The 23,668-nt window shown below is 39.7% G+C and overlaps 2 protein-coding genes across 3 annotated transcripts in view; both read left to right on the forward strand.

Annotated features, from left to right (window-relative positions):
- The first annotated feature begins 2,024 nt into the window (after positions 1-2,024).
- Positions 2,025-23,668, forward strand: part of LOC140117754 (chymotrypsin-like elastase family member 1) — a 35,040-nt gene continuing 13,396 nt past the window's right edge. The window contains exons 1-8 of one of the 2 annotated variants that reach the window (XM_072134779.1): positions 2,025-2,106; positions 3,649-3,737; positions 5,485-5,585; positions 5,800-5,925; positions 7,157-7,293; positions 8,348-8,493; positions 8,620-8,769; positions 9,165-9,271. In XM_072134779.1, coding sequence (XP_071990880.1) covers positions 2,067-2,106; positions 3,649-3,737; positions 5,485-5,585; positions 5,800-5,925; positions 7,157-7,293; positions 8,348-8,493; positions 8,620-8,769; positions 9,165-9,173 — 798 coding nt within the window. In that variant the 5' untranslated portion in view covers positions 2,025-2,066 and the 3' untranslated portion in view covers positions 9,174-9,271. Of the gene's footprint in view, positions 2,107-3,648; positions 3,738-5,484; positions 5,586-5,799; positions 5,926-7,156; positions 7,294-8,347; positions 8,494-8,619; positions 8,770-9,164; positions 9,272-23,668 lie in introns of those variants that run through there. The other variant, XM_072134778.1, reaches the window with a different exon arrangement.
- LOC140117749 (chymotrypsin-like elastase family member 1) lies at positions 15,153-22,986 on the forward strand. Its single transcript, XM_072134770.1, has 8 exons — positions 15,153-15,278; positions 17,645-17,748; positions 18,959-19,059; positions 19,624-19,749; positions 20,447-20,583; positions 21,115-21,260; positions 21,371-21,520; positions 22,878-22,986. Exons 1-8 carry the CDS (start codon positions 15,239-15,241, stop codon positions 22,884-22,886), a joined length of 813 nt encoding a protein of 270 aa, XP_071990871.1. The 5' UTR covers positions 15,153-15,238; the 3' UTR covers positions 22,887-22,986.

Raw genomic sequence — 23,668 nt, forward strand, 5'->3', positions numbered from 1 at the left:
ACCTGTATTGAAGTTGATTTACTTGATTACTTGTGAGCAGTATATATAAATCTGCATCAGTTAGAAATTACTTCACAAAATAATTTATTCCATACAATGTAAGACAAGCCAATACTGACAATTGGTTATAAGGTTATTTGTTCAACAATCCATTTTAAGATTGAGATAACAGGTCAGTTTGTGTTATTGATACTTGCAGAAGGGACCTCTCTCGCCCATTGGGAGACCATTTATGACTTTGCAACAAAGCAGAAATTAATAAGCAATAACACTGTCTCTAGTAATGGGTGGTCTTCATTTTCCAACAGCTCTCTTTTAAGTACATAAAGGGAAACCTGTCACCAGGAGACCCATTTTTGGCATTCACCCAGTCCCCACAGAGCATAGTACATACACTGCCAAAGAGTTTTCATATAAAAAAAATTGGTTTTACAATAAAAAATGTTATGTAGCACCTTTCAGTACCATGTTCTCTGTGACTAGGCTCTTGTCCCCTGGGAATGGCTATAGAGGAGCTGCCCCCCACCCTTGGGTAACCGCTCCTCCATGTGTCCTTTTCAAATACTGTATATACTCGAGTATAAGCCGACCCGAGTATAAGCCGAAACCCCTAATTTCAACACAAAAAACTGGGAAAACCTATTGACTCGAGTATAAGCCGAGGGTGGGAAATGCATTGGTTACAGCCTCCCAGTATTTAGTCTGCCAGCCCCTTTAGCATACAGCCTGCTCAACCCCTGTAGTAGGAAAAAAAATAACACTGTACTCATCTTTCCGACGTCCCCCATAGGTCCTCTTCTGTCTCAGACTGTCTCAGACAGAAGAGGACCTATGATGTCAGATGATGTCAGAAAGTTGAGTTTTGACTTTATTTTTTAGTTGACTCGAGTATAAGCCGAGTTAGGGTTTATGAGCACAAATTTTGTGTTGAAAAACTAGGCTTATACTCGAGTATATAAGGTATATGAATAACTCCCACTTGGGATTGGCTATAGAGGAGCAGGGGGTGTCCCTAAGCTGGGTGATGGGCGTTTTCATATATTTGAAAAGGACACATGGAGGAGCGGTTTCCCAAGGGTGGAGGGGGGGGGGTTGCTCATCTATAGCCACTCCCAGGGGACATGTGCCTAGTCACAGAGCACATTGCATTGAAAGGTACTATATAACATATCTTTTTTCTGTAAAATCAATTTTTTTGACAACTGTTTGACAGTGTATGTACTATGCTCTGTGGGGACTGGTTAAGTGCTAAAAATGGGTCTCCTAGTGACAGGTTCCCTTAAATCTTTTAAGTACTTTTAATGTATAGATGGAAATTTAGCCACTATGACACCCTGCTTCTTATCCCCTAGTATAGAGTTTCTGTGTAATCCAGCATTTTAGTGAACGTCAATCCTTCTGGCTAACCAGACTTAAGCAAAAATTTCAGAGGGAAAAGAACACACAATAAGTAAAGAAAGAGGCACTTTGCCTTAATAGATACAGAAAATTAGAAACCTTTTTAATATATTTCCTATTGTCCGCAACTCCTCCTTCCGAGTCTCCAAAATCCCACTTAGTGTGACCTCCTCAACTGTACCCCTTTATGCCAGAAAAGTACTAGTCTGATATACTGTATTTATGATCTATGTTTTAATTTTATTTATATTACGGAACATTACACGATGTAAAAGATGTAAAATACACATCTGTTTCATCATGAGAAAACAACACATGACATATCAGTACATTCCAAGTACATTCCACCCATCTACTTTTGGTTTATTTATGGTAAAGGAAATTTTTAGGTCCATCAGATTCCTGGGATCATGTGTTAATGCACAGTTAAACTGTTGCAACCAAAAATGTACAGAGTAATAGATTCCTAGAATTTACGTGTGTGCCATAAGCTGCTTACTCAGTCATTCCGCATATCCTTGACGATAATAGAATACCAGATAAACGTATGGCTAATATTGGCAATATAACATCTGACAATGTTCCCACCAAATAAAGGCTATGGCTATAGGTAATATAAATGAGAGTGCAGACACACTTCGCTCTAGACAGCAAACTACTGATCCAAGATGTTAACGTTCCTTCTTCTTGCTGCATTTGTCCTTGGTGGTAAGAAAGAACTTCAACGTATTTGTGTCTATACTGCACTCTACTTAGGGACCTTAGATCCTTGGAGGCTGTACCATCCTCCTGTTTTTATTAAAGCAATTTACACCATTTAATTAAAGGGGTTTTCACAAAAATCATAGCACAGAGCTAAGATATCCCAACACTGTCTGATCTAGCTACAGGGTTTGACCATTGGGGTTTGGGTTTTATGGCCACAGGCAAGGATCCTACTGTGCAAGGAAGGACGACACCTACCAATTTATTAGGTCTCCTATATCAGTGATTTTCAACCTGTGTGCCGCGGCACACTAGTGTGCCGCGACACATGGTTGAGTGTGCCGCGGGGAAAGTTCCCCGAACCATGGTGCCCCTGTGTAGTGCTGCCGCCGCGCCCCCATGTTTCTGCCCCCATATTAGTAAAGGGGGGCCTTTTAATTAGTAAAGGGGGGCCTCTAGGGCCTTTTAATTAGTAAAGGGGGGCCTCTAGGGCCTTTTAATTAGTAAAGGGAGGCCGCTAGGTCCTTTTAATTAGTAAAGGGAGACCTCGAGGGCCTTTTAATTAGTAAAGGGGGGCTCTAGGGCCTTTTAATTAGTAAAGGGGGCCTCTAGGGCCTTTTAATTAGTAAAGGGAGGCCTCTAGGGCCTTTAAATTAGTAAAGGAAGGCCGCTAGGGTCTTTTAATTAGTAAAGGGAGGCCCCTAGGGTCTTTAAATTAGTAAAGGGAGGCCCCTAGGGTCTTTTAATTAGTAAAGGGAGGCCGCTAGGGCCTTTTAATTAGTAAAGGGAGGCCTCTAGGGCCTTTTAATTAGTAAAGGGAGGCCGCTAGGGGCACTTAATTAGTAAAGGGAGGCCGCTAGGGGCTCTTAATTAGTAAAGGGAGGCCGCTAGGGGCTCTTAATTAGTAAAGGGAGGCCGCTAGGGGCTCTTAATTAGTAAAGGGGGGCCTCTAGGGCCTTTAAATTAGTAAAGGGAGGCCGCTAGGGTCTTTTAATTAGTAAAGGGAGGCCGCTAGGGCCTTTTAATTAGTGAAGGGAGGCCGCTAGGGCCTTTTAATTAGTAAAGGGAGGCCTTTTATGAGGGCCTTTTAATTAGTAAAGGGGGGCTCTAGGGCCTTTTAATTAGTAAAGGGGGCCTCTAGGGCCTTTTAATTAGTAAAGGGAGGCCTCTAGGGCCTTTAAATTAGTAAAGGGAGGCCGCTAGGGTCTTTTAATTAGTAAAGGGAGGCCCCTAGGGTCTTTAAATTAGTAAAGGGAGGCCCCTAGGGTCTTTTAATTAGTAAAGGGAGGCCGCTAGGGGCACTTAATTAGTAAAGGGAGGCTGCTAGGGGCTCTTAATTAGTAAAGGGAGGCCGCTAGGGGCTCTTAATTAGTAAAGGGAGGCCTTTTATGACCGTTTTAGTGTCATTTTGTGCTATTTTGGTTGGTGGTGTGCCCCAGGATGCCCAAGTATAAAAAGTGTGCCGCGGCTCAAAAAAGGTTGAAAATCACTGTCCTATATGGTTATTATGTCACCAAAAAAAATTATCTTCCCCCCCTCCTTAAGGACATTGCGATGATAATCTACGCTACGTTGAGGACAATTCACGTGTAGTAGGAGGAACAAACTCAGCCAAAAATGCCTGGCCATGGCAGGTAAGTGATGTGCAAAATAGTTTGGGTTTTATATTGTTTCTGCATATGATAAAAAGGTTATTATAAGAACGAATCTAGAACTAGGGGGGGTCAATGTATATACAATTGGTATTATGTTTAATAGGAAAGATATAAAGTCCTAAATAGTGTAGTGTGCTGTATATAGTGGCAGCTGTGGAAGTCAGAATTTTATATTGTTACCTAAAATCAATGGGGTTTAAAAGATTTGGATCTTGCTTCCAGAAAACCAAACCTCAATCCTTGTAAAGAATTTTAAAGCTGTTTAAAAAGTGAAATCATATACAGGCGATCCCCTACTTAATAGTCTGTACATAGTTACAGACAGACCCCTGTGACCTCTGGTGAAGCTTTCTGAATGCTTTACTATAGTCCCAGATTGCAATAATAATATGTAAAGTGTCTGTAATGAAGCTTTATTGATAATCCTCGGTCCCCTATCTTGTATGTAACCTGGGGACTGCCTGTATACAATATAACGTGTCTGATCATAAATTATATTTTATCAGAATTATTGTCATACAAGGATAAACCCTATGTGGATATTTAAGTAGCCCAACAAAGAAAAAAAACACAAGGAGAAATGTATGACTGGTCATTAGTCACCACTGAACAACACGTTCATATAGGAATTGACCAATAGGAAGTGACCAATGTTGATAAAACCTGTCTCCAAGGTTACAGACTACAAACTGTGTGTAGTCTTATATGACATAGTTACAGAATACTTATTTACAGTAAATCCAAACCCTCTACTTGTAGGAAAAACCTTCCAGTTTTTTACTGCAAGGTCTCTAAGTAAGGGTACATTCACACAGCGGTATGCCCACCGTGCTGGCATACCGCCGTGTGCTGGAGAGGAGGCGGCCCCTCCTCCCTCCATAGAGAATAGCGGCACACGGCCGCACACACGCCGAAAGATAGAGCATGCTCTATCTTTTTGCGGTGTGCGGCCCAGATCTGCGCTGCGCCGCTTTTGCCGTCTATGGGGACGTACATGCGGCCGCATGTACGTCCCCGCAGACGGCCATGTGAATGTGCCCTAAGAGTATGGTAGGAGTGAGGTGTATTAAAGGGAACCTGTCACCACATTTTCACAAATACAGCAATTGGCAGGTTCCTATAGATCCCTACTAACTAAAAGACACCCTACTTTTAGCTAAAAACTGTTTCCCTCAGATGCCCATAAATTATCTTTATAATTTTGTCTGGTCTCCTGGGATATCTACAGCATGTTGAGTGGGTGTTTGGCATCCGCGTGTTGAATACTGCAGCTCATCCCCATGCTTTCTCGCCATGCATCAGTAATGTCATGTAACCAGGGGGGCATCATCACAGGTTCTTTAGCCTCCTAACATTAGCAAACTGTACACCATGCATATAGCTGAGCCCATGAAATGACAGCAGCCTGCAGGGAGACTTGGGAAGAAGTAAAAGTCCATGCAGATTATATGGGGATCAGAGGGAAACAATTTTTAGCTAAAAGAAGGGGGTCAGTTAGTGAATGGGTTATGGGAACATGCCACTAGCTGTAATTGTGAAAAATGTTGCCACATGTTTCCTTTAATATAAATTTTACCTTATCTTTATTAATATTGCATAATCTTATAACAGATTTACTTTTTAACTGGTTCCACCTGCTCAGTAATAATACTATTCATATTCTTGATCAGAGCTTGTTTCTGTGATAATACTTATAAAACTGCGGCCATTGTGTGTTATCTTGTAGATTACTCTCCAGTATCAGTCTGGCGGCAGCTGGTACCACACCTGTGGAGGCTCCCTGATCCGTGCTAACCGCGTTCTGACCGCTGCTCACTGTGTGGACAGGTAATACTCACTATGGAGAACTACTGCATGGGGTGTTTAGCATAGATTACCTGTGCTGGTAACTTCTATTGAAGTTACTTACTAAGCATCACTTTTTATGCAAGTAGCTTTTCTCTTTATATTACAAGATCCGTGTATAGATTTATAAAATCATACATTTTATATAAAAGTTATATCCCTTAAATTTACATCTTTCTCATCACCTATTTACTAGGCCCAACACATTCCGTGTTGTCTTGGGAGATCACAACCTGAGCTTGAATGATGGTACTGAGCAATATATCTCAGTGTCAGGAATCCGTATCCATGCTCAGTGGAACACCAACAATGTTGCTGCTGGGTATGTATCTAATGAACCTTATGAGACAAGGGGAATTCACTTAAGCAGAAAGGCTGATACAATCATCTCCATTTTCTTACTGCAAGAGTTTGATTATTAGAATATTATTCTTATTGTATGCTTGATGTCAACAGAAAAAAGATGTGTTCTTAATTTCAACCATAAGAATGCATGTCTACTGAGAAAAGAAAAAATAGTCTATGTTCATTCAAAATACCATAAAAATCAAGGGACACTTACTCCAGCATCCAGGAACTGTAACTGTGGTGATCTTCTTATACTATTATCCTTGGCCTCCTTCCTTCTAATATCAAGTTGCATAATAATGCCAATAAGCCATGACTGTAGGCCATATGTGCACTGACTTTACAAACTAACAAACGGAGTATTGTCTCCGCTGAAACAATGGATGGACAAGTGGAGGAAATGTCTTGATTAAGGAAAAGTCTTCAGTATGGAGTCTTCAGTGGTAATTGATTTGATGACATATAACAGTACCAGCGTTACGATGAGAGTTGAAGTAGAGAAGATAAGAGCTCCAGCATAGAACACTGGTCATTCCCATCTAGAGCGAGTGTATCCCGCGCCGGCAGTGCAACACTGAGAGTAGTCCCTCCAGTTATTGAATTCAATCTCCAAAGGTTCCGCTTTCTGGGTTACTTAATTCCAGAGGACGCCCACTCAAAATGAGAAAAACAACACTAGTGCACCACCATTTGTATCCGAGTTAGTAAAAAGTATTTATTTTATACATAAGACGTAAAACCTTTTAAAACATATAAAACCTCCTTCGTCAATCTCACAGTTTCGGCTTCATCTGGGGCTTTACAAACTGTTGTTACACTGTGCAGCAACATGTCTCCCCCTCCCCCTGTTACCTCAGCAGCAGTGGGCACACAGTGGAAGGGGAAAGTGCTCCTTCGCTTTAACAGCATGTGCAGCTTAAACATGGAGTAGCTGGTAGCACCTTCTGGGTTATTAGCATCATTTTAAAAGTTGATTTTAGAAGGAAGGTGGCCATGGATAAAACATATAAGAAGATTATCAAAGTCATGGTGCCTGGATACAGGAGTTGGTGTCCTTTGTTTATCCATGCTTGATTTTGATTTTCCTTAAAGCATAAACCCCTAAAAGGAACATGATTTTTGTCCCCACAAGACAATCAATGTGATGAATATTAAATCTTGTGGTGTTAAGAATACACATAAGGATAATATATTATCTTTTTCAGCTATGATATTGCTGTCCTCCATCTGGCAGCCAGCGCTACTTTGAACAGCTATGTAAAACTGGCCTCACTGCCATCTGATGGCGCCATCCTTGCAAACAACTACAACTGTATCATTACAGGATGGGGAAGAACAGTCAGTAAGTAATGCCATATTTTTTTTTAAAAAAAAGCTATTACCTAAAAATTCATCAAATTTTAATCTGAAGAGCAAAAACACACCACTGGCCCATAAGTAGCAGTCTAATCTAAATCTTCATATTGTCACTTGCCATATACAGGAGACAGAGGTACCTGGGATCCCATAGTACCCACAAAAGAGCCACATAAATACCTACCCAGAAATACCAAGCAACCAGCAAAGCTTTCTTGCCTCCGCTGCACTCTGCAGTCTCAAGACTTCCACTTAAAAGCAGTCTCTCTATATCCCTGTTGAGCTTAGCCCCGTACCAGCATCGGGCCGTGGGGCCTGTGGGCAGCTACACTCAGCTGTATATATCTTTAGATGTATGTTTGTGTTTGTGTATATATATATATATATATATATATATATATATATATATATACATTGTATATATATATGTGTGTGTATATATACTATGTATGTATATGTATATATGTGTATATGTGTGTATATACTATGTGTACAGTGTCTGACTGGCCCACCAGAGTACCAGAGGATCCTCCAGTGGGCCATGGCTCAACCCAATACTGAGCCCCAGAGGTCCATCAGAAAACACCACAATTTGAAGGCTGCTAGAGTATATTTCCTGGGGGATAATGAAGAGTGGGTCCCCAAATTGATTTTCTCTGGTGGGCCTAAGGAAACTCAGTCCGACACTGTATGTGTACATGTGATACTATCAGTTGGTATATATTGTATGTATGAGTGTATAAATGTATATATACAAGTACATTTTTATGTACTTAAGAGTGTGTAAATGTGTATAAGAGTGTATGTGTGTATAAATGAGTGTCTAAACGTGTGTGTACCAAATATGTCTATATTTTTTTATGGGGCGGGGGCCCAGCTTCTCCAAGTTATGCCCCTGATCGTCATGTAACCATGGGGATGTCACCAGTGCTTCATTCTTTCTAGTACAGAAACTGCATTTATGGTGCAGAACTGTCCAGGGTTTCAAAACAAAAGATTCACTAGGTAAAGAGATATAAGAATGATGTATTTCATTACAGCTGGCGGCTCGCTGCCATCCATCCTCCAGCAGGCCCCTCTGCCCGTCGTTGCCCACTCTACCTGCTCCTCCGGCTCCTACTGGGGCAGCACTGTGAAGACCACCATGGTGTGCGCTGGTGGTAATGGACAACAGGCTGGCTGCCAGGTAACATTTACAGAGTTTTTTATATATCTACATAGACAGATATAGCAATAGCAATGCTACCAACATCACTTTTTACAAAAAATGTGGCACAATAGTTGCTGTTACTTACCAAAAATCATTTTACAGGGAGATTCTGGTGGACCTCTGAACTGTGCCGTCAATGGTGTCTACCAAGTCCATGGTGTGACCAGCTTTGTGTCTTCCTCTGGATGTAATGCTTACCTGAAACCCACCGTGTTCACCAGAGTGTCTGCTTACATCTCCTGGATCAACAGCGTAAGTTCAGAGTTATACATAGTTACTTAACAGTTGAAACCATCAATTTGTTTCCAAATCTGCATAATGTTTAAATATTTTTTTGCTAAACCAGTTACATTATCTTTTTCATTGTCTTTCTATTGATTGCCATTAAGCTTTAGAAAAAACTTTATATTGCCCATGCGAAATTTATCAATGGGCCAAGATCTCAGAGTGGTACAAATATAATGTAATATTTGAATCTAAAGAATGTATAAATGTAACAAAATGCACCAACATGGACAGTTAGTACAAGCAAATATTGTTATTTAAGTATCATTCATAACTCAGGTATATAGCATGATTTGCTGCAGTATTTTTAATGAGAATTGTAGATAGCTACTTAATTCATGTTTTTATATTTTGGTTTTCAGAATCTGTAAATACAAGATACTGAAGACGTAAGAATGCTAACACTTCAACCACTGCAATCTTCAATTCACATGTCACAAAGAAAATAAAACAACGTCTCTCTCTAAAACCTTTGTTTGATGACTTTATTTAGTTTATTAGTGAAACATGAATTGGATTTATAAATTATCTTCAAAACAGCCTCAAAACTCACCATGTATCTCAGTTTCTTTATATGGTTTAAAACACTCATTTCAGCTAAAAATGCAATCTTTACAAAATAAATTACCCAAAAAGGTGAACTTAGCATTTGAACATATTCAAAATGTTTCTAATCTTGAAAGTACTACAGTAATTTGAAGGGCTCCCAGGGTCAGTACTATACAGTCAAAAACTTCCTTAAGAAGTTCTGTGAAGTACTAAAACCTGATTTAGTTAAGTACCAAGTCTTCAAAATAAAAACATAACTTTTGTAATGAACCACCTAATTCTTCAAAGCATAAAGAGGGGCAAAAGGACCAAAGAACACATCCTCTCTGCTGCCTGACTGTAGAAGCCCCCCTCTCCCCCCCGCTATCCAATAGTTATATATATTATGTTTCGTGCAAATAATATGCTGTGGTACCCAGTTAACCCCCTGCGTCCAAAACCCTTTTCCATTTTTTTCACTCTCCACCTTCCAAAAACCAGAACTTTTTATTTTTTTAATTTTCTGAGCTTGGGCTTGTTATCTGCAGGGCAACTTGTACTTAAACTGTCAGTATTAAATATTCCTTTTAATGTACTGGAAAATGCTGTATAATTGACAAAAAATGCAAAAAAAGTTTTTTTCCAAACTTTATTACAAATTTTTACACATAGATATAAAATAAGAAAAAGTATCACAAGACATTATGACATAACCGGGCAAAAGATCGAATTTACATGGCCATAGATAGTAAACATGTTCAAGTTACAAAAAATCTATTAGGTCCAATTCAACATAATAACCACTCTACCCTTCACCGTTTGTCATACTACACCGGCAGTGGATGGAACCTAATTTATTGCAAATTAATTTTACATACAAAGTAAATCAGGAATATACATTATATAACAAGCAAACATAGCGTCCCCCTAAACTGCCCCACTTGGAGACATAACGAATAATGACATCTAGGGAGAGAAAACTGCTTGCAACACTTTCCTTCCAAAAGCTAGCTCCCTACTATTGTGAATACCCAGCCTATAATGTTTGGCTAATGTCAGCTGGCTAGACCATGTAGCTTCCCTACATATTTCATTAATTGAGGCCCCTTTCTTTTCAGCCCAGTAGACTGCCATTGCTCTGGTTGAATGAGCCCTAACTATCCCTGGGTCCTGAGATGCGTAAGCTTCCTTGATTGCTGTCTTTATCCATCTTGCGGGCGTTACTGTCCCCACGCCAACGCACTCACCGCTGCAGCGGCTGGGTTGTGCACTGGTGTATGATAAATATCCCCCTTTAGATGCTTTTCTGCTTCCCACTAAATTGCATCAGAAATTCTTCTAAAAAGAAGAAAAGAATTCTTCTGACATCCAATAAGTGCCACTTTTCTTCCTCAGTAGACCTTGGATTCCAATTTTTTCCCAAATACAAGAGTAAATGGAGAAAGTAACTGGTTTATGACTTCAATTAGCACCACCAAAAAGAGGAAACAAAAACCCAAATGTAGAAAGCATAAAATGACACTTTATTAGAATAATTAAAACAAATCCATTTAAAAAGACAACATACACGGAAAAAGTCCACTAATGGTTAAATAACTAAATCTACATGATAAATAGATCACAGTAGCCTGTATAGATTTATGGAAGGTACAGTCCTCAGAACCAGTCAAGGTATTTGCTTACAAACAAGTATTAAACATTACCCAGAGGAGAAGAGACACATACACATCTAAAGACCAAGGGTGGACCCACCCAACACGTGTTTCACCTTGCTTCATCAGGAATACACTGATATCTGCCTGATAAGAGCATTAAAAATCTATATCTTTATTAGGTAATGATAAAAACATGCTAGAAAAATAGCAAAAATAACTTCTTTCAGGCTTTTCGAGGTGCATTTCCAGGGGCAGTCTAACCACGTCTATGCCAACTGAAGTTCAGTGACACTTTTGTGACACCTTAACTCTCAAGTTGTAAACTATCTGCCTTTCTCAAGTATTTCCCCGTGCCTGATGCGTTTCTGCATCGGTCCTACCACCCGATGTGTCATCAGAGGCACAATGGAGCTTGTGTACGCATATAACAATCACAGCAGATGAGTGACTGTGACAGAGTACGTTGGTAACAGAGTCACAGCTATCTGCACACACATCCGACACTGTTGCGGCCGCATGCTCACGCCAGCTATTTCTCCACAATGCCACGCCTCTTTGGGGCGTCACTGTCACAAGCCTTCCAATCATCGATGTCACTATTCCTAGTGACACATCAAGGGGCTTGTCCCTAATCCACCAGTGGGAGCACTCCTATGTGTCATAACAAGTATCAATCAACCGTGTATATGTCCCTGGACATGCATTTGCGCATATACATATCAAAATGGCACGTAACTGCATTTAAAAAGGGTCTTTATTCGGGGTCATTAAATTTTACAATGAAAATGGGGCTATGGATCAAGTACAAACAACAAAAATCCAACAATCAGTCCTGATCCCAGTTCCCTGGTGCCAAAATGTAATGCAGTATGATGATACATCCATGTACAAAGAAAAACTATAAACTCATAAAACATGCATATTTTATGGAGTCATTGAATCCTTGCGGACTTCCAGTGGCCTTCATACATATTCACTTAGACTCCCTCTGAGTGACAAGGCAATCAAAATCACCCCCTCTGTTTTGTGGCGTCAATTGTTCAATGCCCTGAAATTTCATACACATTGGATTTCCTTGATGTTTCTTCCAAATGTGACAAGATATTACAGTATAATCTTTCTTCTCCACATCTCTAAAGTGTTCCCTGATGCGTACACAAAACTCCCTGATGGTTTTACCCACATATTGGACCAAGCAAGCACATGTCATCAGGTACACTACCCCAACTCTTTACCGATAATAATTTGTTGGTTCCTGTACAAACAACCTGTCAAATGACTGGTGTATGTCTTGCTTTGTAAAATCGATTTACAGGCTTTGCATGAGCCACATTTGAATGTTCCATGTTGGGGTTTTGGTAGCAATGTTTTCAGGACCTCTGGTTCAAGACGGCTATGAACCAATCTGTCCCTATGGTTTCTCTCCCTCCGGTATGTAATCACTGGGGAGTCACCAACTAAATGTCCCACTCTAACCTCTTTAAAACGTCCATCATAACTCTCATATACGACGGGAGGGTTTGGACAAAAGGATGCAGTATCTGGTCAACATAGAGGCTGATATTTTAGGTGACACTATCTGTCCCCGAGACTATTGGGTGTCCCTTTAATGGACTGGTCCCTTTATGAATTTTGGGGAGCCCATAGAACATGGTCACCCTAGGAAATTTAGGTGTCAAGAATTCAAATTTGACTAACATGGACTAACCAATTTTTCCATTTTGGCTTGCAATAGAATCTCAGTGAGAGAATTAAGGAAATTTTGTTTCGGGTTCTCTTCCAGGATTTTATAACAATTCCTATTCCTCAAGATATTATGACACATACAGACATATTGGTCCCTATTCATAATCACCAAGACATGTTAATACATTGTCCCTCATTTGTAGTAATGTTCTGTCGCAGGGTTAATTTCAAGAGACCGAAGTTTGTCAGTCACTAGGCTCCAAACATGTCCAAAGATGTGTCACGGATGTGCTTTAATTGTTATATGCCTACAAAAACTCCATTGTGCCTCTGATGACACATCGGGTGTTAGGACCGATGCAGAAATGCGTCGGCAGAGGCAAATAAGGCAGATAGTTTACAACTTGAGAGTTAAGGTGTCACAATGGGGAGGCAACTCCTGCTCCTGTCACTATACCTGTTTGTTCTTGGTGCAATCCACTGAACTTCCGTTGGCATAGACGTGGTTAGACTGCCACCTGGAAATGCAACTTGAAAAGGCAGATATCTTTATTCAATTATAACCTTGTATTCAACATAAACCTTGTATTAGATAAACCCTGAATTGTCAAGGGTATACTCAAGAAAGACTGCTGAGAGGTAAATACCCCTTGCCAACACACCCCTAAGTTAAATAACCTATCAGGTGTCTTCACAAGTGCTAACCTGGCCCTAGGTGTTAGAATCAAGCCAAAACTGGAAGTGGAATCACCCATCACTACATCACTCAGCACCATCTTAGAAACTGGCAATAGTATACAATTTATGTAAAAAACGTGCCATAGGGTCACCTTGTGCAAACAAGGTTAAAAGTGCATGTGACATGCAAAAAGTAAAAACAGCAAGACAGTGAATTCAATATACAAACACAATGCGTAAATACATAATAAAATGAAAACTAAAGTTAAATACATAGTAAAATACATTGTAAAAATAACATTATCTGAGCAAAGTGTAAATGTACATGTCTGAGGAAGGAGGAACTCCCTGTGAAACGCCACGACACTCGGGGCGTTCGGCGTCTCAGTGGGAGCCATTTCTGCTTATGTGTGGACTTTTAAAATGGACTATGGCAATGTTTGCTGAAGTATGGTGATGCCCAGTTGCCTTTATGTCTTTTTATAAGTGATATATAAAGAAGAATTGAATAGACTAATGGTCTTATTGGTATCTTTAATATGCTACATGTTCACAAACCTGGCATCTCCATTTCTGTGATGTTGGGCCTACGTAGATAAGACCACAAGGGCAGGTAGCATAATCAATCACTCCAAGCGTGGTATAACAGTATTTTTAAATTTCTTGGTACCAGAGGAATCATAAAAACTCGTTGTTACCACATTCAGGCAACCACACAGGAACCACAAGATTTGCACCACCAAAGATGGCCCTTAGACCCAAATATGCGGCCTGGTGCCGTACCTGGATAGTAGCTCTTAACCAAATTGGACCGTTGGTAGATTAGAGGTGGTTGCACAGGTAAGTACTTCTTCAGTGTAGTGTCTGCTGTAAGGATGTCCCTGTGCTTCGATAGATACATATCACATATCTTTTGAGCTTGAGCATTGAATGCTGTGATAAATCGAAAACACATTTTTACTCCCCATTTGTGGTAGTTTGTCTCTTAATATATCATCCAGTGACGTTTTTTCTGCTGTATAGTAACCTTGACAAATGGACTATCAATTATATCCATGTTGTTGAAAACAATTTTAACCCTTTAAGGTTGATGTCACTTTATCTGATAATTCTTAGGCTCTTAGCAACTCCCTCTCAGGATCCATGCTAATAGCTAGAGAGCCTAGGATCTTGGATAGAAGACTGGACTCAGGAACAGAAGGTCTAGATGAGCTGGATGAGAAGGAAGGAATACTGGTTCCTCCAAAGCCATCTTCTTCAGTGACTGAAACCATATCTTTTTTGCCATGATGGAACTATAAGAATTACTGTTGTCCATTTGTATCTTTTGGACAATTTTTGTCCACAAAATGTTACATGATGACTGTGATGCAATAGCCCTGTTAGCCAACAATCAATTTGTTTGATGGCCTTCAGGACCTTGGTTGACATCACTTCCCTTCCCTTGCTGTCAGTCCACATAGCTGGATTGTATTCACGGGCACCAGAATTCTTTCAGTGGGGCTATCCATTCTGCAGACCACTAGAAATACTTTTTTTTGGCCACAATTGTCCAGATGGCCCTATGTTGTACGGGCATGTTTTTCAGAGGGCCCAATGTTATAAGAGCCACTAATGTATTTATAAGATGTTGTACACTGGAAATTATCAACAGCTTGGTAAATGCATAAACTGGACTTTGATAAAAGCCTGACAATCTATGTTTATTATGTCTATTTCTGATACTAAACTTATATAAGTCCTTGAGGAGAACTGAACTTTTATTTACCACTGGTTATAACTACAACACCTGGAAATATTCTCACTAGGAATGATCACATCATTAATGGTATATAAAGAGGAGGCACTGAACAGGTTGTGTAGAGGATTTCGCAGGGAATCGGATCACAATGTTCAGGCTTCTAGTAGTCGCTGCTCTTGTCCTCTGCGGTAAGTTTCCAGATATTTGCAGAATGATACCTGTTCTTTGTGCCACATTACTGCAGATGGCAGTATTCACTGTGTGTACAGTCCCTGGCAGTGGGCTCAGTGATCCAGTACTTTACTACAGTGTACATTGACGCATCAAGAGACTCCCTCCCATACCCCTGCACCCATGCTTAGGGCACCCTTTTCCAGAGGGTTCCTATGAAGGCATGCATCTGCTATTGTGTTTCCTGATTACTTGGGGTTTAATCTTGACTTGTTTATATGACGTTGATTTGTTCTTCCTGCCATCTTTGTATATTGGAGTAAATGCACTGTGTCTGTCCTGACCTCTGCTTCTGCACTGATCACATCTCTGACAGCCCCTTAGTTCATTTGTGTATTTTGACCTAAAACATTAGCTATAAACAATGGGAGATTAATCTAAGCAATAGAAGATACCGTAATACATTCGAGTACAAGCCGAGTTTTTCAGCACAATTTTTGTGCTGAAAAAGCCCCACTTGGCTTACACTCAAGTTATATAAAAAAAATAAAGTTAGTACTCACCCTCAAGCGCTGTCCCCCAGCGTCCTCTCCTTCCTGCAGCACGTCTTCAGTTCTGCTGATGCCCTCTTCTCCTGGCCAGGCCGGTAGATGCATGTCTATGCGATCTGCTGGCAGAGAAACTAAGACGCTGCAATGTCGCCGCCTGCTGACCTCATAGCTCTGTGTAGACATACATCTGCCAGCCCGGCCAGGAACCCGAGGACATGCTGCGGGGATAAGAGGACATTTTATTAATGGGGGGGCACTCTACTGTGGACACTTTATTGATGGGCTCACTGTATCCTTTTTATACACTAGTGCACAAAACTGTACACAACATTCCATGTGTGGTCTGACCAGTGATTTGTGTAAGGGCAAAACTACGGGGGAGAACGCATTCCCTTTAAGCATGATACTAATTTATTACTAGTGCAATGATAACGCCATATCTTCATATGAACCAGCGGCATTTGTGTTTGGAAAAGACATTTTTTGTTGAATCAAAAGTATGTTTTGCATTCAATTCACAGAGTTTGAAGTTCTGCGATTTATTATATATATGGGGGAGAACTATTCTAGTTGTCTATGACAACCAATCAGAGCTCAGCTTTCATTTCCCCACAACTGTTAATAAAGTTAAAGCTGCGCTCTGATTGGTTTCCATGGGCGAAGTTTCTAAGTAGAACAGTTTTACCCCAGACACTTGTGATAAATCTCCATATCATGAGAATCTATGCCTCTCTTGATATATCCTATAATCTTGTTTAAAACATATAATGCAATAGGATGACAGGATAAGACAGTAAAATAATAAATTTGATGCTTCCCATGGCTGGAGGTCATGTGTTCTGAGACAGTTTTATTTTATAGGCTGTAAAAGTGGATACAGGAAAATAAAGTTTTGTGAGCACAGTTTCTATATATAAGTCCTATGAATAAACAGGCCAAAAAAAGTAATGAAACTCAAAGCCAAGTCTACTACACTTAAATGTACACTATACAATAACAATTCAACTTCTCACCTTTATATCCGAGGAAACTTTGTACTGTAACTTTGCAGCACAAATCTAAAATTGAGGAGCTGTGGACATATTTTCAGTAGGAGGCAACACATTGGGGCAGATTTACTAAGGGTCCGTCAGACGCATTTCCGTCGGAAATTTTTTCAGATTTGCCCTGAATTGCCCCGGGTTTTTGGCGCACGCGATTGGATTGTGGCGCATTGGCGCTGGCTTGCAAATCGGGGGGCGTGGATGTCTAACAACCCGACTTATTTGGATAAACCGCTGAATTTAAAAACCAAATTGTGTCGCAAGACAATGCACTCACATGCACCGGAAAGAAGAAGGTGAACTCCGTCGGACCTCGGCAGGGGGAAGCGACACATGCAGGAAATTGGACGCACGATCTTAGTGAATCGAGGAAGCTCCGAATCCTCGTCAGACATTCCGGATTGGCGGCGTCAACGGGCGGGTAACTAAATGTGCGCCATTGACTTTTTTATGAAATTTTTTTTTTTTAAAAACCAATATCTTTTTAAGCAATGTAAATGAATGTAATCAGAAGTAATTTTTTTCATAAAGCAAACAAACAAACCCTACAAAAAAAATTATGGTTGACTTATATATTTTGACCAACAATAATAATGCGGGACCTTCTAAGATGTTTTTTTTGCTTGATATTTGTTTGAAGTGATGTGTCAGTAAAATCATCTGTATTTTATATGGTTCTTTATACAATTGTGTTTTTATCCCTTCATCTACCATCCTGTGTTTTTGAGTTGGTTAGGTGAGTGAGGAATACCTAATAATAAGTAATAATTTATGTCTTTCTGGCCATAGGACAATGTCATGATAATGAAATCCGCTTTATTGAAGACATTGAAAATGATAATGGACGCGTGGTAGGAGGAACTAATGCTGCAAAGAACGCCTGGCCCTGGCAGGTCAGTATTTTTTTAGGTGCTTTAAAGGGCATCTACCACCAGGATGAAGGACTGTATGGAAATGAGCCTAAGGGGATCCAGGCCTCTTTTTTTACTTTACATGTCCCCAATGAAGTCATAAATGATCCCTCACAGTTTGTTTTAATTTTTTACATTTTTTTTTCTTTTACAAGTTTTCTTCTGTAACTGGAGCTTCTATAAGAGACACAGTTACAGGGGGAAATCTCCCTGTGAGGGCTGATGTTGATCAGAGCTGTACTGAAAAACCCCTTTAGTAATTCAGCTCTGAATTACCCATTTAGATTACCCATTTAGTGGTCACATGACCACCGAGTCTATAGAGCTGATGGCAGCACCGGCTCTGCTCCTCTCTCTCTACCGGCTCCGCTACTTCAGCATGATGCTGTGAGGAGTGATGAAGGGAGAAGCAGTAATAACCCACATCTCCCTTCCCCCTTGGGTCTCTGGGTGTGAAAGAAGTATAAACATTCAACCTGCAGAGAGGTTGTTCCAAACATCTACGTCTCAGGTGGGCAGTAGTCATGTTCAATTCCTGCAAAATGTATTCCTAGATTTATGAGGGAACCAAATTAACACTTCCAGGGGTCCTTAGTCTTCCTTATCCTGCAGATAGTTCTCAATGATATTAGCTGTATGCTTGTGTTTTTTGTTGTACTGCAGAATACCTTATTAGGACTCGCAGTAACACTTCTATTTTTTAAAGCATTTTTACTTTGCTGCATTTTTCCATATCTAAAACCTATGTACAGTACTGCAGATATTTTGTACTGTAACCTTCTATGTTGATCGTTCCTATAACAATGTGCATTTATTATATTATAGTAAACTGTTATTGGAACATGAACATAGTGAGTGCTAATTTTCAATGTTTGTGCTATTATTAGCAAATTTGTCATAAAACTGAAATTTGGAAACTCATATTCCTTTATTATAAATAATGGGGCAGATTTATTAAGCTGTCTAAAAGTAAGAATGTTCTTAGTTGCCCATGGCAACCAATTACAGCCCCCCCCTGAGCACTGGTAAAATGAAAGCTGAGCTGTAATTGGTTGCCATGGGAAAATAAGAACAATCTTACTTTTATACAGCTTGATAAATATGCCCCAATGCCCTTTTAAGAGGACTTGAAAAGAGAACTATCTTTGTGACAGGTTCCTTTACAATATTTTCAATTATTGGTTTCCTCTAGGTATCCCTCCAGTATCAGTCTGGCAGCAGCTGGTACCACACCTGTGGAGCTTCCCTCATTCGTGCTAACCGTGTTCTGACTGCTGCTCACTGTGTGGACAGGTAATCCTTTTTTTTCATCAAATGAGCTTGGTAGGGCTTATTTTTTACATGGCAACCACTAGTTTTTATTAGTATTATTTTGAATGCATTTCAATTTTGTTGCCTTTTTAATTTTTTTTTACAGGAGGGTGACAAGATAAACAAATAAAGTTGGTATTTTTTATTTTCTTTACAGTCTTATTTTTATGGATTAGTTACCCATTTTTAATAGTTTGGACTTTTACTTTTGATTTATTTTTAGTGAGGTCATTAAGCGGATCAGTTTTTTCTTTAAAAATGGATGCAAACAGAGAAACAAACTTTTGACCACAATACATTTTCTGATTTATTTTTACTTTTTGAGAATGGTAAAGAATTGTAGACTATACTTTTGGACGGCGACAGTGATGTAAAGTAGCCAAGTGCATGTTTTTTTATGAAAATAGAATTGCTGGAAGATAAGTCTGCTGTTTTGTAATTTTATAGAATAAATAAGAAACCATGCAATTAACACTTGCTTCGTGTTGCTGTGAAAAAAATTCAAAATAAACAGCCATCACATATGTCCTTGTCTTTCCCATACAGATCTGTTTCCTTCCGTGTGGCCCTTGGAGAGCACAGTCTTAGCGCTAATGATGGCACCGAACAGATCATTTCTGTCTCCTCCAAAAGGATCCATGCTAGCTGGAACACTAACAATGTTGGTGCTGGGTAAGAGAATGACTTAAAGGGGTTCGCCAACGAAAGAAAGTTCACAAATCTTACTCCCCTCATCATCCTAACATGCTTAAGATGACTTTTAACCACTAACTTTGCAATTTTGCTCAGTTATTGCTGCATTTGCTTCTATCCCAAAATCAGCCAGCTCAGTATAAGATTCTGATATGTGGGCGTGGCCTTGCTGAACTTCCTGTTTCCTCTCACTCAAGGACTGGTGCATATATTTTGTTGCATATATTATGTTGAAAAGTTAGTCACAAAAATTTCAGCAATAAAAACTAATAGGTTGCAGTGCCCACCATCGGCACAGTACATGATAAGTACAGCAGTAAAAGGCTCACACTGCTACTCTACTGCCAAAGAGATGGGGCAAATAAACATGTCAGCAGCAGCACATCTGAGAATGGTACTTCACAGTGCGGCTGCTCCGGTGTCAAGGGCATTGTGGCTGCTCACACTGTGCTGGAACCTCAGCAGTGACCAGGAGAATGTCTGCAATGTTCTTCAGAGACTCCTGTTCACTCACAGAGCCAGGAACCGGAGAGGGCTTGCTCTTAAAACATTTTACTTGTTGAATGAAAATTAATTTTGGTCAAATATACTGTCCAGATGTTTTGATCAGATTTAAAATTTTTTTTATAACTTTCCATGATGTACAGGAAAATATTTGTATAATTGTGCCCTTCAGATATGATATCGCCATCCTGTGGCTGGCCTCCAGTGCTACCCTGAACACTGCTGTGAAACTCGCCACCCTGCCCGCTAGTGGAGTTACCCTGGCCCATGGTCACAACTGTATTGTTACCGGATGGGGTAGAACAAGCAGTAAGTGTTTTGGATCCTGCATTTTCACAGAAATTTTAGAAATGAAAAGAGTGGTTTAAACCCTTGGAACTTTTAAGCGTAACTTATAATAATTTTTAGAAAATTGTCAAATGTGATTTCCTCTTAAACACCTTAATGACTTTTAACGTATTAGATCATCAAATGTCTGTTAGCCCATTAAGGGAGTGTGGATTGGGCTCACAGGCTGAGCCCTCTACATACAAGCTTGGTGTTTGGTGCATATTGCAGTAAATACCAATAAGTAACACCCAATAATGCCATCAGTCAAAAAATGGTGGAGCGTGGGTGCCTCCATATTGGCTTTGATAGTCACTCGTGATTATGTCATCGGTGACGACGGTCAGTTGCCATGATAGCCTGGAGTCTTTATAAGACTCCAGGAACTGTCATGGATGCAGATCTTTAGTCTTACATCAGTTGGATAATTGTTGAAAGTTACAATAGAAAACCAGTGGTTAATATTGCTATTATTACAGTGATTTTAATCAAAGAATATAATTTACTACACAGCTGGAGGATCTCTTGCCACTATCCTGCAGCAAGCCAGTCAGCCCGTTGTTGCCCATGCTACCTGCTCTCTGAGCTCCTGGTGGGGCAGCACTGTGAAGACCACCATGATCTGCGCTGGTGGAGATGGAGTAAAGTCTGCTTGCAATGTAAGTTGCATCTTTTTGCAGTTTTTTTCCCTCTTTATAATACTACAGGACAGATTTTACAAACTAAAAAAAATATTTTTATTACCTAAATGATATACTCCTCTTTTTAGGGTGACTCTGGTGGACCCCTCAACTGCGCTGTCAACGGTGTGTACGAGGTCCACGGTATTGTCAGCTTTGGATCCTCTCTTGGATGCAACTATTACCAGAAGCCAGCAGTGTTCACCAAAGTCTCCTCTTACACCTCCTGGATTAGCAGCGTAAGTGATCTATATGAACGTATGGATAATTATATCGCTATAATATATGTCATATTGTCATTTATACACATGTTACTTATACCACTAAAATAAGTTTCTTTTTTATGTGTCTGTGTTTCTAAAGTCATCACTAATATTATAACTATTATCTTTCCATTTCATAGTATCACATTATATAAGGCTGGAAAAAAACACAAGGCCAACCTTTAAGGATTAAACAATTGTTTTCCCCATAATCCGTCGTATGTTTGCTCTTGACATATTGGAGAAAATAATTCATCAGTGCCTGGCTTAGACCCTCTACATTTAATTTATACCCATAAAGGGCTTGGTCACTTACAGTATAAGAAACTTAACCAAAGTCAGTATAATACCCTAATATTATACTTACCCTGGTAAAGTTTTGAGGTAGTCTGAGTGGTTGGAGGGGTGTGCCAAAAACATCCGCACACCCTTAAATCCATTGTAACAGGTTATCATCTGCCAGAAGCCAACAGTACACTGAGAGCTCCTGTGGTCTGCGGAGAAACTTTACCAGGGTACTGTATTTTTCTGACTATAAGGCGCACTAAAAATTCTTTGATTTTCTCAGAAATCAAAGATGCGCCTTATAGTCCAGTGCACCTTATATATGAACCGTACTTACAGACAACAGCTGCCTTGAACTGTGCACAGGTCTGCCACCTGCTGGTCATTCATCCTTATAATCAGGTGCGCCTTATACTCCGGTGCGCCTTTTTTATGAACCTAGACATTTTAGCAGGCATTTATTGATGGTGCACCTTATGCTCCGGTGCGCCTTATAGTCCGAAAAATACTGTAAGTATGATAGGGTCTTATACTTACCCGGTAACGTTTCTTAGGCAGCAATGCTAGTTCATGTATGCCAGCATAACTGTACACCACTGATGTATGGATCAGTACACTTATTTATAGCTAACCTTTCTAGACCTTTTTTGTAAAAAAATTATGTCTTTAATATGATTGGCAAACATTATTGTTTGAATGTATTTATACACTGTATATACAAGGGAGAGCATTTACACCAGTACAAGCCTTGATAACATTACAATTCCTGGAACAACCACATTTCCCCATTTTCGCCACCTCCTTGCACTGCACGATACCAGGAAGGGTACGTTAAGCGCTGGCACATTGTGCGATAAATCCCTCCAAGATGTCAATGTAAGACCTGATGTTACCTCTAATTATAGACTTATTTCAGGACAATATTACTGAGCAGGATTTAGCTCTGACGCCTAATGAATTCTTTCTTGTAAAATAACCAAACTATAAGGTTTTCTTCAATATCGAGCATGTAAATGGAAAACTTACATTAAAATGTTTTCTTTTGCAGAATATCTAAATGGATGACTCCGTTGGTCCTAGAGGGAATATTGATAGCATCCTACTTGTGTTATTTTATGCAAGAAAAACTTATCAATAAAGGACTTTCCTTCAGTAAATGATTCTTGTTTCTTTATTTCTTCATTACATGTGATGGTATAAAATTAAACATTAGACATCTTACTTAAAGGGACATTGTCACCAGATGTTACCCCATTTCATTCACTAACTACACCCTCAAGTAGGGTATGAAATGTCCTTTTTAGAATTCTCTCTTTTATGTGAAATCTCGTTGGTATATATAGACAGTTAAATAGGCAGAAACAGGATCTTCATCTGCAGATTACATTTTAGACTTTACTGGTCTGTGTCTCTGGATATGAAGCTCACAGAACCACAAACCTGATGAGATCTGAAATATAAGATTCTTATTTTTAATAAGAATAAAATCCAAAGATATGGGAGGCTGAAGTGACACTCCCCTGCAGACTCTAAAGTTGTCTCATCTCAGGCAAAATATTAGTTTTCTGTGCTCATTCTAACATGACTTTGGATGAGAATTTTTCTATAGATAAACAGGAGATATTTCACAGAAAAAGAGGAAAATCTAAAAAGATACTTTTATATGCTACCTGAGGGGGCTAGTAGTTTAGTGTGTTTAAATCTGGTAAGAATGTCCCTCTAACACTATAGAAATGTAGATCATTCACAGCCTCAGTCAGTGGTGCCCAGTCCAATGATTTATGTCCTCGGGCCCTGGTCACATGTGGCATGTTTACCCTGTCCTATTGTCCACTGGTT

Source organism: Engystomops pustulosus, chromosome 2, assembly GCF_040894005.1.
Source record: "Engystomops pustulosus chromosome 2, aEngPut4.maternal, whole genome shotgun sequence".
Taxonomy (NCBI): domain Eukaryota; kingdom Metazoa; phylum Chordata; class Amphibia; order Anura; family Leptodactylidae; genus Engystomops; species Engystomops pustulosus.